The 18,944-nt window shown below is 42.7% G+C and overlaps 1 protein-coding gene across 1 annotated transcript in view; it reads left to right on the forward strand.

Annotated features, from left to right (window-relative positions):
• Positions 1-18,944, forward strand: part of TRPM8 (transient receptor potential cation channel subfamily M member 8) — a 73,283-nt gene that overhangs the window by 11,596 nt on the left and 42,743 nt on the right. Inside the window, exons 6-11 of the mRNA XM_019739743.2 lie at positions 5,047-5,221; positions 6,640-6,707; positions 8,985-9,182; positions 13,577-13,679; positions 14,760-14,878; positions 18,525-18,815. Coding sequence (XP_019595302.2) covers positions 5,047-5,221; positions 6,640-6,707; positions 8,985-9,182; positions 13,577-13,679; positions 14,760-14,878; positions 18,525-18,815 — 954 coding nt within the window. The remainder of the gene's footprint in view (positions 1-5,046; positions 5,222-6,639; positions 6,708-8,984; positions 9,183-13,576; positions 13,680-14,759; positions 14,879-18,524; positions 18,816-18,944) is intronic.

Below are 18,944 nucleotides of genomic sequence, written 5' to 3' on the forward strand. Positions count from 1 at the left end.
AATCAGGTTCTTTATTCTGTGCACCCATGACCTGAATACATCCAAAGAGGGCTTAGCTTGGCTACCATACCTCATTCCTTGGCCACACTCACAGGAATTGAAGTTAATGCTGTGGCCCCTGGTTAATTTGGCATTATGTGGGTTGAGGGATGTCCCCTCCCCCAAAGTCTCCTGTGAGCACATACAGAGTCATCAAAGGTGCATTTCATGTTCAAAATACAAGGTAGGCATTGGGGCTTTGTATAAAGTGTGGAATTTTGAAAACAGCAGTGACTTGAGGACGCCCTAAATGACAGGTGTTCTCTACCCAGAAGATTTGGGCCAGATGCTCAGAAATCCCAATGTAATCTATACCTGCTTCCATCTGGGACTCCTTAGAAGTTTAGGCAGTAAGTGGTCAGGATTTGGGGAATTACTGTGGTCCTTTATATTTTTAAAATTTATTTTACTTTTGTGTCTGTTACCATATTTGAGGTTCAGAAGGGGCAGAGGAAAGTGGGGAGGCATTTCCTGATTGTCTGCCAGGAGGCAGCGTGGTGGAGAGGGAGGGTGATGGGTTTGGGAGACAGGGAAGTCTGGGTGAGAGTAGCCACTACTTTTCCAGCTGCATAGTCTTAAGAGGGATTCTTTCTCTGAATTTTTATAATAATAACCTTGTATTGTTATGGGAGAAATTAATTGAATGGTAGCTTTTATTGTTGTTACTAGATACTCAGCCAGGGATGGCAAGATGGTCAGTCTCATATCACATGACAACTTTAGGGGAGGATGTGAGGACAGCTGCAGGCTGGGTGAGAAAGAATATTGTTATCTGTTAGTGATGTTTGGGAGTCATGGGCATAGGAGTCAACTTAACCCTGTGGTAGATGCTTTGTATATATTAATTCACAGAATCACAAAACAACCCCGTACAGTAGGTATTTTTATGCCTGAATTGGAACAACAACAATAACCAAGACTTTAGTATTTCCCTGGTGGCAGTTTTATAGGGTCCGTTGTCTGTCAATAAGTAAAACTTGAAATGAATATATAAAGACTAAACAGAAAGTTCCAATCACTTGGCAATTAACAACCAAAAAATCAAATAATCTTTTTGTTAAATAACTATTGGGTGAAAAATGAACTTTCAAAAATATAATCACAGATCACTTAGAAAACAATGAAAATGAAAACATTACATATTAAGGCTAATAATACATGGCCAAAGCTGCACGCAGAGTGAAATGCATAGCCATATACCTTTATTAGTAAACATAAAGAAAATAATTCAATAATAATAATATATAATATTTATTTAATAGCATTTGCTGGTGCTATCACTAGGTTCTATTCTACGTGTTTTACATCTATTAATTCATTTAATCTTCACAACAGTCCTATGAGTTAAGTACTACTATTACTCTCTCTTTATAGATGAGAAAACAGGCATGGAAAAAGTAAGAAACTTTAACTCACAGCTAGTAAGTGGCAGAGCCATAGTTCATAGTCTTTTAACCACTATATTATTCAAATTAATAGATTGAAAAATAACACCAACAAAACTTAAGAAGAGTGGGAGAAAACATAACATTTAATCACAAATAAATGAATTAGAAAAGAAAAAGTAGAAATAGTCTTTATTCTCTGAAATACTTTTAACAATTTGAGGAATGAATAGAACTGAGAAATCAAATGTAATAATAAATATTGAGAAAAATTGTGTGGATGCTATGTAAAACTGTATGTCAATAAATCTGACAATCCAATAGGAATTTATATTTTTCTATGAAACTATAATTTATTAAAAACGAATTCAAGAAGAACCAGAAAATCTGACTAGATGAATTACCAATGAATGAACTTAAAGGGAAATAAAAAATTGTCTTCGAAATTGGGCCAGATAGTTTTCTCCAGCAATAAAAAAAAACATATATTCATTGCTAATTTAAAAAAATATTTATAGTCTCCAACACATACAGAAGCATGAGATCTTTATAAATTGCTGGAGAAAGAGCAAATTTGTGCCCTTTCTGAAAACTCATTTAGAAATATGAATGAAGAATATGAAAACTGTTCATACTGTATATCTAGTAGTTATACTTATAAATATACCACTAGAGAATTTAGTATTTGGACAAGCATATCATTAAACTATTTCTTATGATAACAAGAATTGACATAAACCTAAATGTCTTGTAATAATAATAGGAAAGTCTTCCAGTAGATTATTATACAAACAAGGGTAAATTGTGGAGCCATGAAAATACTATTTCCAAAGATTTTCTGATTGTACGGAAAATATTTACAGTTTTAAATAGAGAATTATGAAAACCATGTAAATCAATCTATATGCCTGGAAAAGACATACGTGCCGTGAAATCTTGGTGGTGACTACCACTGAGTTGTGGAATAAGCATCATTTTATATTTCCTTGTAATTTTACTTTTCTTTATTTTCCATATTTTCTGCAATTGCATGGCTTATTTTTAGATACTCAGATTCTAGTGCGAGTGGTTATCCCATTGATGTTTTTGTTCATGACAATCTCTGGTGACTTAGAGTAGTTTTACAGTAAACTCAGTATGATCTTGTGGTTGACTTTTATGTCTTGTTTTTCTTTTGTTTCTTTTATGTCTTCCCTGAACAAAAACAGTGTTTGGTCTTGTGCGAAAATTGAACCAATAATTGTTCACAATAACTTTGTTGGCCACCTCTTCCTATATTGTTTCTACTCGTGGCTTCATTACAAACTCCGTCACTGGTAGACAGGGCTGTACAAGGTCCCAGATTTAGCTGGCCTGAAGTAATGCTGCATTTCACAAACACTGAAGTTTTACGTGATTTTTGAGGATCTTTTCTGTTTTTTTTTCTCTCATCTTCCATCGCTGCTTTTTTTGAGTCAGTATTACACTTTAAAAGTTATCGTCACGTTACCTATGCATGAAAAAAGATAGCCCACACCTCCACTCATCATTGTTTTTGGTCACCATACAAGCACAAGACAAATTCCTTTGTCAAGATACAGCCTCAAGACAAAACAACATAATGAAATATCATGCTCACCGAGTAGAATCATATAAGCTGATGCAGGAGAAACTGAAATTGTTATAATATCAAGTCCTTGTCTAGTAACGTGATATGTCTCTCGATTTATGCACGTCTGTGTCACTCAGGAAAGTTGATAGTTTTCCTCATTGGGTTCTTGTATATTTCTTCTTAATGTAATTTCTAGATATTTTTGTTGTTGCGAATTGGGTATTCAATGTAACTTTTCAAGCAATTTTTGCTGATATATATATGGATTTGTTTGTTGTTTTGAATCAAACAAGTTATGAATGCTTTCCTGTTATAACAGTTTTTCAATGGATTCTCTGGGAGTTGTATATTTGCAACCATATTATTGGTAAATAGTGTTACTTTAAAAAATAACTCTTCTGCGTGGCCGGATGGCTCAGTTGGTTAGAGCATGAGCTCGTAACAGGGCTGCCGGTTTGATTCCCACATGGGCCAGTGAGCTGCGCCCTCCACGACTGATTGGTCCTGGGAAAACACACTGTTCCCCAATATTCCCCATTAAAAAAAATAAGTCTTCCATTTAATTATACCTTGCGTTTTTGCTCATCTTGTTGTCTTGGCTAAAATGTCCAGTGTCATGTTAAATAATGGTGACAGCAGGTATCTTGACAGCATCCACGAGACCTGGTATCATAGTGGAAATGAGTCTAGTATTTCACCAGGTAATAGGATTTGGTGAAAGGTTCAATATTCATATATATTTTTTAAAGTACCATAAGGCATCATCCTTTCATTTCTAGTTTATAATTTTTTGAATCAAGACTGAGTGTTGAGTATGAAATATCTTTTTGCTTCTGTTGGGTTATTTTTCTCCTTTAAATCGTAATCTAATGAATGGCCTGACTCCTGGAAACACTAATTGTTTCTTCGTAAACTTTCCAGATTTAATTAACAAATTGTTTTTTTAGGATTTTTGTATCCTTATTCCTAAAGGAGTTTGGTCTTTGGCTTTTCCTTTCATTATTGGTTTGTTGTTGAGGTTTTGACCTCAGTGCTGTGTTCTGGAAGGCTGTAAATTGGAACTTTTGTTCTGGAAAAGTTTGTAGCGTTTCTCCACCCGAAGCCTGGGTGTCGTATCCAGGCCTCCCCTGATTGAAGCACCCGACTGGGCAAGGCCACGTGGAGAATAGAACCATAAACATTTTAACTTTGCTTTTCATTCCACTTTGTTCTAACATGTCTGTGTCATTAACAGAATCAATAACCTTCCCCTCCCAACTGAGTTTTCAACTGAACTTGTATACTTGGAGTTCAGGTTGAAACACCTTTTAATGAAACCCTGATGCTTTAATAACCAAGCACCTTTGAATGGGACCCGAAGGTCAGGAACTCCTTTCTTTATGCTCCCACAGCAGTTTTGTATTCTCTGGTGTTAAGTGTTAGGACGAAGTATCTACTTAATCTCTTCTTTTTGCGGTGCCGTAACTATGTGCTTCTCAAAGGCAAAAACGCCATCTTACTCATTTTCTCATTCCTAGACCTTGACAGGGGTCTTGGCGTCTGATAGATTCCAAAAAAATGTGTATGTGTGTATATCAGTGTCTACCTCTACCTGTATCCAGACACACACACAAAAATATGTGTATGTGTGTATATGTATAGGTGCTTATATGTGTGTGTGTATGTCTGGATATATATGGGTATATGTGTGTGTACATACATAATCCTTTCCTGAATGCTCTCAGTTTCAATGACTTTATTCAAACGAGCTCAGGGCGATGGAACAAGAACTAGATGGGGAATCTGATCCTTACACTGTCACTGGCCATTTATGAGACAATAGGGAAGTGACCCAACCATTTTGAACCTTCATGTCTTCATATTAAAATGTGCTGTAAGATCTCTAAGACCCTCCTGAACTTAGGAATCTGAGAGGGGGCATCAACGTAGTGGAACCCCAAGGGTTAGCCTTCATAGGAACATATAAAAACGTCATCATAAATCTTGGCCAACAAATACAATCTCTGAGTAAAGTTTCTGTGTGCTTTCCAGGAGCATTTTTCCGCCCAGTACATCATGGACGACTTCAAGAGAGACCCTCTGTACATCCTGGACAACAATCACACCCACCTGCTGCTGGTGGACAACGGCTGCCACGGACATCCCGCAGCAGAGGCGAAGCTCCGGAACCAGCTAGAGAAGTACATCTCCGAGCGAACGATTCAAGGTCAGGAATTGGGAAGAGGGACATTAGACAAACATCAGAACGAGCTACAATAGCAGCAGCAGCAGCAACAATAGCACCAATTATTTAGTGAGACTCGGTGAACCTACCCGGTTAGGTGTCCAATTGCCCAAGAAGAATTGTGATTTCTCTTCTTCTTTTAACGTACCAGGAGTGCTTCTGCCAGGGTCACTGAGATAGGTGCCCATCCACAGACTGGAGCAATGGCAGATGCTGGCTTGTCCCAGCCTGCTGGGTCAGTGTAGAAAGCCTGCTGTATTTTCTTCTGTTGGAGAATATTTAACACCAGTAAAATCCACAACGGCAAATAGGAGCTTACAGAGCAATGCCATTAGCTGGTGTAGACATGACACAAACCAACCCAGAGCTTCACAGTTGAGTGGTTTATTTCATGGAATCCTTCTTTATGATCGACCACCAATAAAGCAGAGAATGCATCAATTGAGTGAAAGCCTTTATATGCCACGAAAAGTGACATACTCTCTCTTCCTGTCATTGAGATGTTGGTGTTGAGATGTCATGGAACCAGGTTACCTTATGGTGCGGTGACAGACTTCAAAACAGGGACTTGTGTTCTCAACCTTACTCATTTCTCAATGGGACACATGTGAAGTAAGACATTTGTATGTGCAATTCTCACTTGAGAGAACACGTAGTTATGCAAGTTTTTGACCCACTCAAGAAAGCATAGGATTATGCAAATGAGTGAGAATGAGAGTAGTTATTATAAGGATGAACTTGAACCTGGTCTAACATATATTAGCAAATCATTTACAGACTTGAGCATTTTAAAAATCAGTAACAAATTGCCACATGACCTGTGTCATGTGGAGTGATTTGGGGCACAAAGACATATCCATCATTATCAACAAGTAAATAGTCAAATCTGTGAGATCGGTAGCCATCAGCCCACACCCTGGGCTCACAGGACGGGAGGTCCTTGACCAATGCTTTCTTCAGGTAGCTGCCTTTTTTTCTTCTTTTTAAATAAAAATAGGTACAGTGTATTTGGTTAAAAATATTTTTATATATATCATTATTTTCAAATGTGGAATTGTCACCAAAATGTAAGTGGTTGTTAAGAATTTATCAAATAGGTTATTCTACGAGTACTGTGTTTCCCCGAAAATAAGACCTAGCCGGACAATCAGCTCTAATGCATCTTTTGGAGCAAAAATTAATAGAAGACCCGGTCTTATTTTACTAGAAGACCGGGTCTTTACTTTAATATAATATAATATAATATAATATAATATAATATAATATAATACCAGATCTTATATTAATTTTTGCTCCAAAAGGCGCATTAGAGCTGATTGTCTAGGTCTTATTTTGGGGGAAACAGAATGTTGAGTATTTCTAATGAGCCCCAAATAAATTTTGTGTTTCATGTTTCACAGATTCCAATTATGGTGGCAAGATCCCCATTGTGTGTTTTGCCCAAGGAGGAGGAAGAGAGACTTTGAAAGTGAGTCTTGGTTTGTTTTTCTAGAAGATTGGTTAAGAAGTTTACTCAACAAATTTGTAGTTTCAGAGTTTGGAGACTCGGCTAATCCACTAGGTTGGTGCAAAAGTAATTGAGGTTTTTGCAATTAGTTTTAATCTTTTAAACCTCAATTACTTTTGCACCAACCTAATAAACTGACTAATTTCTTCAAGTAGGTAGCATTTTCCCCACCTCGCACTGTCCCCTGAACAGGCCTAGGTGGTTTCCTCAGCTGAGAAGATTTAGGAAGAGAATCCGAAGCCGCACGCGTAGCCTGGAGACTCAGTGTTGGCTGTGGCCAGCAACCTGCCAAAGAGAAAGATTAAGGCGAATCATGAGGCTTAAGGAGCATAACCAGCAGCTGTCTACACGCCATGCCATCTGCATGGAACTGAGCTGTCGTCTCTCTGTCTCTGTCTCTCTCTCTCTCACGCACACACACACTGTCTTAAATGTTCCCAGAGCACCTAACGCCCACCCATGTGCCTCCAGGGCATGTGTGGACTCCACCCACATGAAGGAATCCCAAACCCTACGTGACTCTGAGATGATGGGGAGCATTTCCAGTGATCTCCCACCTGCAGTGTTGAGCAGTTGGGCAAGAATTCTGTTTCCCACCCGTCCTTGGAGCCTTGCTGTTACTGAGCTCATCTTGCCCGCAGTCAGGCTTCTGTTTGACTTAGGAAGCGTCAGCGTGACCGCATTTCAGCCAGTGATTGAAGGCATGAGCATCATTTCCATGATCTCACTTTTCTAGGAATAGGACGTTACAAGAAAGTAATTTTAATTCCCTCTTTTAATTAATGTCCATGTTGACTTGCATACCCCCCATTTCCACTAACCTGTTGGAACTGTAAGACAGAGTTATAGATAGCTGAGGTCCTTCCCCCTTCCCCCTCTTAATCACAGTATACCCCAAGAGGTACCAGTTGGAATCATATTCTAGCACTTACCTTGTTTATTCCTTTATACAACAGTGATTGTTTCATTCATTCATGCATTCATGTATTCATTCATTCCTTAACAGGTATTTACTGAGCACCTGCAATGAGATCTATTACTGAGACCATTGTTTAGTAAAAGTCTTCCAAGGAAAGACTTCCCAGGGGAACGTTCCAATAAAGATTTTTTTCAATGTGCTATTGTTGGTATATGAATGCTTGCAGAAGCAGCCACGTAAAAGAGGAAGAGAAATGGAGAGAAAGTAACTGAAAGATGGCAACATATATTATCTTTCTCAAACTTCAGATTTAGAATTCAGATTTCCAGAGAGCTGCAGCAGGCCCAGGGCACTGCATTGCTACAACATTTTCTGGAAACGTCTGCTCAACCAATTCACAACCCACAGAACAGGGGATAGGACCGAGGAGGGAAAGAGGGAGAAACAGCCAGCTGAGCATCTCTTCAGCTCTTTGTCCCCTCATCGCTCAGCTTGCTCTCTTATCACCCCCACTCCCACCCCATCACAGCCCTGATACCCACGTTTAGTGCAGGTGGTGAGGTGAAGATGGCACCCCAGCCTGGTGTGTGTCAGCCTTCTGCCTGCTTTGATGAAGGGAGCACACCCCTTACGAGTGACGTCTTCTCTAAGGAAAGTGTCTAGCAAAGGGAAGGGGCTTCACAGTTTCCTCTGCACCTGTATGTAGAGCCCTTCGTCCTGCCATCAAGGGATTAAAATTCTTAAGACCTGATTCCCCTATGCTGCTCTGTGGTCTTGGTACAAGAAATAAAAGTGTGGTAGATGTTTATCCAGGAAGCAAATTTATTTTTATTCTCTTTTATAAAGGAGGAAGGGAAATTGTTTAAGGAGGGAGATAGGTAAGTCAACATAATACAAAGCGTGTGGCTGCTGCTTTGCAGGCATTCTCATACCTTAAGAGTGTGAGTACGGTTAACCTCCATCAGGGAAGCTATCACTAACGTTGAATATCATCTTAAGAGCTGTCACTCACATCTAAGACGTCAGCATTTGGAATGATGGATTGTGTGCATAGGGATATTTTCAAGCACTCATTTATGGAAAACTTCAGCTGGTCACACACGTCCTTATTATGGAATTTGGTATTAGCGCAGGACGTCATGCCAGTGGCTTACGTTTCTTATTCATAAAGCATTGGCAAACATTTGGTTTGCTTCTGATTGTAAATGAAACCTGAAATGCAGGGGTGTGTCAATGTGTTTGGTTAACCACCTTGACCTTGAACCTTGGTCGCACGCTCGGTTCTGGGGATCACAGTGTATTGGTGTCCCCTCTCCCAGGCCATCAATACCTCCATCAAGAGTAAAATCCCCTGTGTGGTGGTGGAAGGTTCGGGGCAGATTGCTGATGTAATCGCAAGCCTGCTGGAGGCAGAGAACTCCCTCACGTCTTCCACCGTCAAGGAGAAGTTGGTGCGCTTCTTACCCCGCACGGTGTCCCGGCTGCCCGAGGAGGAAATTGAGAGTTGGATCAGATGGGTGAGTGCTAGGGGAGACTTTAGAGGGCTGAGAAGGGAGGGAGACTGCCTCAAATGCCCGAGTCCGCTGGTAGCTGCTGTTTTGTACTTTCTCCATGACTTTGAAACCAATTTCTTGCTGGACATTGAAGCTCACATAAGTTGAATGACTCGCCACGTCTCCATACCTCATAATGGGTCACTTACGGGGCTTTCGATTCAAGTCTGTTTGCAAAGCTGGTAATCCTTCTTTTATACCACGGTGTCAGCAAACATGCAGCTGTGTTTTGTATGTATCAGTGGTTGGGGAGGAAAGACCCTCCTGGTGATGGTGTTTTAGAATCGCAGATCCGAATTTGAGTCTACATCTATCGGGGAAGCTGTTACTACAGAACAATTGCCCTTCTAGATTAACCGGCCTGTGAGTCAGTTCAGAATCTCTCACCTTTCTCATCAGATCGTGTAAGAAACGTGTCCTTATTGGGATATCTATTACACTTCTTATTGCTGAGCCTATGAACGTGTTGTAGCACAGTGCTATGCTGTCTCACTTTTCGCTCCGTTTTATGACGGCTGTTGACTTGAAATAACTTTCATTTTCTTGAGTGCCCACTTTGTTAGAGGCCTCACGTTCATATCAGCCGTTCATTCATGTCAGCTCATTCAAAGATGGGCTCGATCGTAGGATACGCTTAGGAGCATGTGGTGACACGTGGGAATTCTTCCATAAAGGAAATAACACACTGTAGACAGCGAGTCTTATTTTAATTATAGAGCCCATTTCATCTTGACAGTCCACGGTTGGATTTAACATAAAGAATAAAAAAAATTATTGACCTAGATTGACATGTCAACAATATTTGGGAGTGGAAGAGCCTCGAAATTTAGCAAATATTCAAATATAGCAAATGGAAGACTTGGAACAGTGCAGATAATCTTTTTGCTCATGGTAGTCTTGTGAATAATGGGAAAGATCAACCCAAACTTCTCGGCTGCCTGGTCCTCTGCAGTAAATTAATACACAGTGGGACCCTGCTGGTCTTAACGTCAGAAGAGCGGACACTTCGACGGTAATGCGGATGGGGTGGAACAGGATCCAGGTGACCAGAAAACAAGTCCTTTCTGGAATAGGTCACATTATCTATTTCAGAATTTAAAAACACAGATGCATCTCCTCATAGCTGAGAGTCAGTGCTGGTGTTGAATGGCGCCCAGCTGGTGCGCCATTAAAGCTGGTGGTTTTATATGAAAGTTCCTGCTGGGATTTTCTTATCTCTTGGCCAAGTCCAGTTGAGAGACAGACACAAGAATCAGGTGCATAGAGGTCAAACTTTATCAGCTTCATTGATGACATTGGCCAAGTTGAAAGGTGTAGCTTAGAGATGCAGCACAATGACCTCTTTCTGCTGAGTCCCAGAATGAGACAGATGAGCCCCCCCCAGGCAGAGGCAGCCTCGGACAACTGCTGTCCCTGCCACGCTGGCCGTGTGGCTGACGGCAGGCCAGCACGAGCACTCTGCAAGGAGCAGATCCCAACCGGAAGCAGGAAAGGGCTGGCCAGGTGACAATCGGAGATGTCACTCCCCCACCCTGAGTAGTGAGTGAAGGGGTGGAGACTATTCAGGGACCTAATTCGGATCGGGCTCCCTCTGCATGGAAACGTGTGGGTGAGGAAAAGGAGCCCTCTCTCTCCAAAGTAGCTCTGCATTGTCGACTCTCCACATATTCAGACCTAAACAGTTTGAATCCTGCCGAACATCTGAGTGGAGCAATCCCAAAGTGTCAATATGAACGTAAGACAGTGTGTGTTGAGTGCTGCATTCAAGATAATTTCCTGTGATGGTGGAAGACGTTCAACGCCAGTTCAAGGATTCCCACAGAGGAGGGAACAGAGCACTCTTAACTTACCCACCAGTTGGCCCTGGGTCTGTTCCAGTGACTTTCCTCTTTCTCTTCATGCAAGTTGGCTTATAGCTTCCAGACCAGGTCGTGTCCAAAGGACCATGCCCCCTAATGGGTCCTCACCCCCTTTATGAGGAATTCTGACTTCTGCTTCAAGAAAACCATTACGGGCAACTCATCTGAAACAGACGAAAAACCAGACATATTTCACTTTCTGTGATTATACGATCCTTTCTGGGATGCATATCTAATTCCTATTAATATCTAATACGCTAGTGATGTATCATAATTATGTCAGTCAGAAGGCATACATCAATAATGAAAATGGGTCTGGAATTTTTAATTACACACTCGTGTGGGATTTTGCAACTGGTACAGATTTCCCAAAAGACAACTCAAGAGTAGAATTGTTAATGAACATATACATTCAGTCAATATTAATTGAACAATTCAATATTAATTAAGCAACCTCCCAGGCTAATTATGGGTGACCTCAGTGATCGTGTGCACAACCGTCCCCAAAGCTGGAGTCACAATTTCTCCATCTCTCCAAGAGACCCAGAAGTTCTCCACTGGGACCATGCCCTCCTGTCCTACCTGTTCTCTCAGAGTTATTCCCCTATACCTACTCCGCACCTTCTCAAGAACTTGACCCGTTATAGTCCCCCAACCTAGATATCATTCAGTCAAACTCCTTCATTAATTCATTTATTTTATTGATATTTATTGAGCGCATACTATCTGACAGATTCTGGAATAGGTAACTTCAAAAAGAAGAGTAGATACAATAGAAAGAGTCCTTGTCCTTGCAGAGAAAAGAGAACTTGAGAAGAAGTTCATGTTGAGTGATTATAATACAATGCATTGTACAATATCCAACTGAAATGGGTGTTCCGAAGAAAAGTAACATGGACACAGAAGGCCTGAGCTAAGGGAGCCTGGCCTGGCATGAAAGGCATCTCGGGGGGAGGTTTCACAGAGAAAGGGACATGGGAGCCATGATCTGAAGGCTGGACAGAGTTGGCGGGATGAAGGCTGGAATTGTGATGGTAAGAATAGCATGTGCAAAGGTCCTGGGGTGTGAAGCAATTGTGGCCTGTCCATGGAACCATAAGATGGCAGTGAGGGTATGGGATGGAAGCTGGAGAGCTTAGGGGCCACAACAGAGCCATGAACACTGTTTTGAGGTTTTAGTCTATTCAAGTGTAATGGGAAGTCACTGAAAGGTTTGAAGCAGGTGTGATCAGAGTTGTGTTCAGGGAAGCTCACATTGGCTGCGGTGGGGGACAGGATTGGAAGAGGCAAGAATACCTGGGGCAGGAGGGGGAGATAGGTCTCTGCTACTGTCTCCCGGTCCCCTCAGTTTGCTGTGTCCATATCCACTTTCTCCGTTTTCCTTTTCACTTCGAAGGATAAGATGTCTCAGCCCCAATCTGCTGCCCACCTCCACTTGTACCCCAGAGCCCTGGGACTTGGACCCCTCCCCGAAGGTCATTTTTAGTTGGCCCTCTTTCCCTCGGCCTAAGCAAGGGCTGCCAGCATGGTGAGTGGGCCTTTCCCTTCAGGCTGTCCCCCTCCCCCTCTATCAAACGCCCTGTGATCTATGTTTTCCCGCAGCTTTCGTTTATTTGCTCGTCACCCCTGGATTCAGCATCTTCTGAACTAAGGCCTCCAGCACCAGAAAACCACAGCCTGAAGGTCACCCCTAATGTCCACACCCAAGGGTCTGTCTTAGTCCACATCGTTCACCGTTTCACCCTGACCTGAGACTTCCCTCTCCTGCCCAGCCCAGCCGAGACTGTCATTCCAGTTTCTCATTCCCAAACGTTGCCAGGAACACCGACCACTGCCTCAAACGCAGTCTAAGCGAATCCAGACTCATTTCCTCCACTAGAAGGAACGCTCCCTCACCAAGCTCCCGCCACGCTCACCAGCGCCTGAAACCTTGGAATTAGGGGCGCTTCCTGTCCCCCAGCTCTTTGATTTTAAGAAATGCTTTACAATGAACCATCGCAGAAAGATGAGAAAGGATAAAGGAGCAAATCCCTTATCTCTTTATCCAATCACGAAGTCGTCTTTTTGCATGGAACTTTTCCTTCCTACAGTTTAAGACCGTGCTTAGATGCTTTCTGTGATTTTCCTGTTGCTCTTTCCTCACTTATTCACTCATTCACCAATTGGGCACCTACCATGTGCCAGGCTTGGTCACACATATGCACACACACACTCACCCCCCTGGTCAGTGACTCTCTTGGCCTCTTGATGGGAGTCTTTTGAGATGCGTGCCCTTGTATAGCCAGTCCTTTACTCTCCTGTGGTCAAGGACTCATGATTCCAATTTAGAAATTAGATGCTACAGGGCGGCGCTGTGGGTGAGGGAAGGAGAGCTAGGACTCTCCTGTAGATAGGCTTAAAAAAAAGTGGAATAAAAGAATTCTCACCTAAAGAGTGAAGTTTATGCTCCTCATGTCTAAAATCAGTTGGCTGACAACTCTGTTCTTTAAATGTTGCCAGCTCAAAGAAATTCTGGAAAGTTCTCATCTGTTAACAGTTATTAAAATGGAAGAAGCTGGGGACGAAATTGTGAGCAACGCTATTTCCTATGCTTTGTACAAAGGTACGTAAAAACAGCCCCTCCAGAAGATTCAGTTTTGTGTTGCTTTCTGTGACTTGCGTTTATTTTTTAAACAGCTTTGTTGAAATATAATCTTGCACTGAATTTTGACTATCATTGATTGAAAGCTAGAATAATTACTATTGACCTGATGAGTTAAATCTCTTTGGTTGCATGTTTTTAATAGAACAAAAAATCGTATGTCATTAAATACTGGTCAAATCCGATCACAGAATTCTCCAAAGGGCTGCTCCTGACAGAGGTATAAAATCTTTTTCTGCATCTCAGACTCTTTGAGAAGGTGACAAAAGCTATGGGCCTTGGTTCTAGGGTTCCACATATATGTACACACATGCACACACACACGCACACACACATCAAGGATTCTGCGTTCAGTTTCAGGGTTTACAAATCTCCTGATGCATAAGAATGAAGCTGAGGTTAAACATTCTCATCCATGATCTCTGTTGTCTTAGCATCCCATCCAGGTGGATATTACCTGAGTAAATTGAGCCTTGGCAAATGCCAGCTAGAGGTGAACCACCGGATTACAGATGTAAGGTGTGCAGAGCAGGGCAAGGCACGTGGGAGTGCGATGTAAGCATCAGCTGGTCATTAGAATCATTCTTACTGTGCTTGCCAGGAATTTAGTCATGAGAATATTTATTAAAATGGGACTGTATCTGTAGAGAAACATAGATGCAGAATAGATGAGCTCTGGAAAAGAACATTGTGGTAACATGGCTCATTATTTCATAGATTCGGATATAGTGTAAATCAGATATGGTTCAAATAAAACTTTATGCAGTTGGAATCTATGGGAAGATACCATAGTTACACTGTGAGGATATGAAATGGAAAGATATTATTGTCACCTGAATTGATCCTCATTATATACTTTGGGACACGCAGAATATTGATGAGAAAGTGAAAATAAAGTGAAATGGCAGCTGTGTCTGGCTTTAGGAGGACATGCTCAGAACCTCATTTGGTAAATGGCTCTCATTATTGGACATGTGGAGTGGTTCTGACTCTCTTATTTCTGGGGCTTTGGTGAGTTGACTCTTGCCTGCCCTTTTCTAGCCTTTAGCACCAACGAACAAGACAAGGACAACTGGAATGGACAGCTGAAGCTTCTGCTGGAGTGGAACCAGCTGGACCTCGCCAGTGATGACATTTTCACCAACGACCGCCGATGGGAGGTAAGTGAGACGCTCTCCTGGGTTTTCCCAGTGTCAGGTCTGGTCCATTTCTCACAAGGTCTTCAGTATTGAGTCTTGTAAAGGACCATTCTGTTCTGGTACATTCTGCTGCTAAGCCTCACTTTCTTCTCCTGTGGGATGGGATAATACCCTGACGTGGTAGGTTCATTGGGAAGAGATAATAAAAATAAATGCACAGATGGCAGAAAACTCAATCCACTGACACCATCCAAAGTTTATAGCTCTCAGCCACGAAGTGAGAGCTGCTTCTCCATCTGGCTGTAGAGGTGAAGTCCTCCTGGGAGTGGACGGGCAGACGTTTGGGGAAAATACGTGCAGGATGATTGAAAGGATTGGAAGTCACTCAACTACAAACCTAGACAGCAGTGCTCACTGTGCCCTGCCCCGCGTACCTAGTCTTGTTCTGGGAAGAATTGCCAACAGTGAGATGCAGACGGGAAAACTAGTACAACTCGATGGAAGACACGCAGTGGATGTCTCAGAGCTGGAAAGCGGGACACCCAAACGAATGAGCACGTCCAAGTGGAAGTTTTCTGTCCAATAAAAACTTTTTTTCCAGTAGACTGACTTTCTCACTTTCAATTTGATCATTCATAGCACTGCATTTCCCAGCAGCGTCCCCCTGGGTACAATTAAAGTTAAATCAGCCTTGGGAGCTCTGTTTTGCAGGAACGATTGCAAACTGCCACACTTGGATCTGCGAGGCTGGGTGCTTCTCTGTTTTCAGCTCTTCTGAATTAATTTGAGTCATTTAGTGGGCAGCTAGAATTTGTTTAATTTTATACATGCATGCATAGATTTGAAGGGGCATGTATTTCATAACTGTCATCCTTCGCAGCCAGGATCAGAAAACACTTTTAAGCCTCCTGTTGCATAATCAAAGACGAAGTCTTGATTTACATGAACATGTGATCAATTTCAATAATAGAATGCAAATAAAGGAATGGCTTTTGGGATTTTAAATTATTCATTCCTGTAGCAAACATTATCTCGTGTTTGGTCTTTGCAATCTAATGAACCCCATTACACACCACAAGGCTTTAGTTAGTTGAAGGAAAGTGGAATTATAAGTAGATCTAGTTAATTGATTCATAAATAGATCCCTCTGTGTGAAATGTCCTATTTAAGTAAGGTCAGAAGGTGCAAATAAACATAAACTCAGGCACATACGGAATGGTACATTTAATTCTATTTCCTCAGCCTAACATTGTTACAGGTGAAGGGCATAGTGGTTAAGAGAACGGGCTCTGGAGCCAGCCCATCGGCATGACATAACCTCTGCTAGTTTCTTAACCTCTCTGTACCTCAATTTCCTTGTACAGTGTTGTATTGGGTTATCTTAGTACATTTACTACTGTCTAGGCTCTGGAGGTTATTTCTGTCTATTGTATTTGCATGCTGGAAATGCTCTACGTGGTGTGCCGCTCCACGTCTGTTCCCAGTTCTGCAGTCAGTGATGTCACATGGGCCCCTGGAAATTAGCCGTGATGGGAGCATTTACACCACAGGACTTGGCAAAAGCTACACATCAGGCCCTAGTATTTTCTTCCAGAGAGCTGATTGTCAAACACTTCCCAGCACACCATTGCTCTTGTGGAAATGGAGATAATGATGGCAGTGCCTAGCTCCTTGGGGTGTTAGGATGCTTAAATCAGATCACGTTCCTCTAGTGCTCAGAGCACTGGCTCCTGTTAAGCACTTATAAGTAGTTGTTTAAAAGCACATAAAAACTGTTGGAATAATGGTAACATTGGTGTAACTGTTTGCACAAAGCAGTTTCACGGTGTTACCTTACTTGCCCCTCACACCAGCCCACAGTGAGGATTTTCTCATTTCTCATTTTGCTGGTTAATAAGCCAGGGGTGCACGGGTACCACAGGAGGGGCAGTTACTGATGGTGTTTTGAGGGTCTGCTCTGAACTTGAATTTCTGATCTCACACTTGTTAAAGGAGAGGTTCTAAGCTTGGCTCCAGCTGCCTGAGCTCTAGTGAGCCCTCCAGGTGACTCTGAAGTCTGAGGACCACTGCCCTATGCTATCAAGTGTGTGACCGAAGGGAAGGCAAATGATTTAGAAGGAAATGTGAAGCTCTGGGCACAAGGAACACTTGCCTCGAGGACGTAGGTGAATGTGCAGCTGTCGTCCTCCCCAGGGAAGTCGCCTCTTCCCTTCCTTATCCAACCTGGAGCCATAGTGTGGGGACTCAAGGGACCATTGGCCAGTCCCTCTCCAGGCACTGTGTGAGCCACAGGAGTCCCACATTAGACAGAAAGAGATACTGCCAGGGGGCAGCCGGATGGCTTAGTTGGTTAGAGCAGGAGTTCTGAACAACAGGGCTGCCGGTTCGATTCCCACAGGGGCCAGTGAGCCGCACCCTCCACAACTAGATTGAAGACAATGAGCTGCCGCTGAGCTGCCGGAGGGGCAGCCGGATGGCTCAGTTGGTTAGAATGCGAGCTCTTAACAACAAAGTTGCGGGTTCAATTCCCACATGGGATGGTGGGCTGCACCCCCTGCAATTAAAGATTGAAAATAGCGACTGGACTTGGAGCTGAGCTATGCCCTCCACAACTAGATTGAAGGACAACGACTTGGAGCTGATGGGCCCTGGAGAAACACACTGTTCCCCAATAAAATTTATAGAAAAAAAAGAAAGAGAGAAAGAAAGAAAGAAACAGACACTGCCAGTGCTGCCCTTGGCAGGAGAGAGTCACTTAAATCAGGGATCAGATGATGACATAGGGGGCTGGGTGGACAGCAGTGAGGAATGCTGGGACCTTTGGGGACCGGGGGCCCCAGGCTCCGGAAGCAGCTGCCACTCGGCTCCAGCGGATGGCTCTCCATATTGTCAGGGCGTCTGGATTTTAATGCTAGAAATGTCGATTTTTATGAACCTTCTAATTTTTAATGTTGGCAACTGAATTGAATTGTAAGAAATATGATGGAAGACAACAGAACGTGTCTGAGAGCTGTGGTGGCCTGTAGACCACTGGTAAACATTAATCTTCTTTATTAAGTTTCTCAGTAAGCTCCTATGGGATACCAGGAGCCAGAAAGTGGAGATAAAGATAAATAATAACCAGGTATAACTGTCAAGTGTTCCAATGATGCTGTGTCACGTAACATGACCAGGCATGTGCTTGATGGCGTGTGACTTGAAGGGCAGCCGGAAGAGCCTATGCCCAGAGCGAGGCATTGGCTGTTGGTTGGCTCGCAATTGATGTCTGCTGTGATTTCAGCAAAACGGTGTGAGCGATATGACCAATCCCCAGCCCCTGAGTGCTTCCTTGATGCCAAGCTCGGGCATAAATCCTTGACCCACATCTTCCCTACGTGGGTGTAATTATATCCACTTTACACTTGCAAGCGCCCGAGTCACATCCAAGCCCTCATCTGGCTGACTTCAAAGACCCTACCAAGCCACTTCCCCTGTCTGGATGTTTGGGCTATAATCCAACACTGTGTTATAATTGAAAAGATAAATTTTATTCTCAAACAGGATTGCAAGAGAAGTTGAAGATGCTATTACTTTGTGGTGGGAAACACGATGTGGCTGAGAAGGAAAAGCCTTTTGTTTCCATTATTGGGCTTCTGGTGTGAGTGCTCTTTCTGCTCTTTCTCCTCAGTCTTCTGACCTTCAAGAAGTCATGTTTATGGCTCTCGTCAAGGACAGACCCAAGTTCGTCCGCCTCTTTCTGGAGAACGGCTTGAACCTGCGGAAGTTTCTCACCAACGACGTCCTCACGGAGCTTTTCTCCAACCACTTCAGCACCCTTGTGTATCGGAACCTGCAGATCGCCAAGAATTCCTACAACGACACCCTCCTCACCTTCGTCTGGAAACTGGTGGCCAACTTCCGAAGAGGCTTCCGGAAGGAAGACAGAAATAGCCGGGACGAGACCGACATCGAATTTCACGTACGTACTGGGGGAATCATCTGCTTGAATCCTCTGCTCTTTTGAATCTTCCTCCAAAACCTTTCTCTACCTGTGCCTTTCCCACTCCCCGCCTCATCGCCGTACAGTAGCTAACGTGCTGGCAGTGTT

This window comes from Rhinolophus sinicus, linkage group LG01 (genome assembly GCF_036562045.2).
Source record: "Rhinolophus sinicus isolate RSC01 linkage group LG01, ASM3656204v1, whole genome shotgun sequence".
NCBI classification, from domain to species: domain Eukaryota; kingdom Metazoa; phylum Chordata; class Mammalia; order Chiroptera; family Rhinolophidae; genus Rhinolophus; species Rhinolophus sinicus.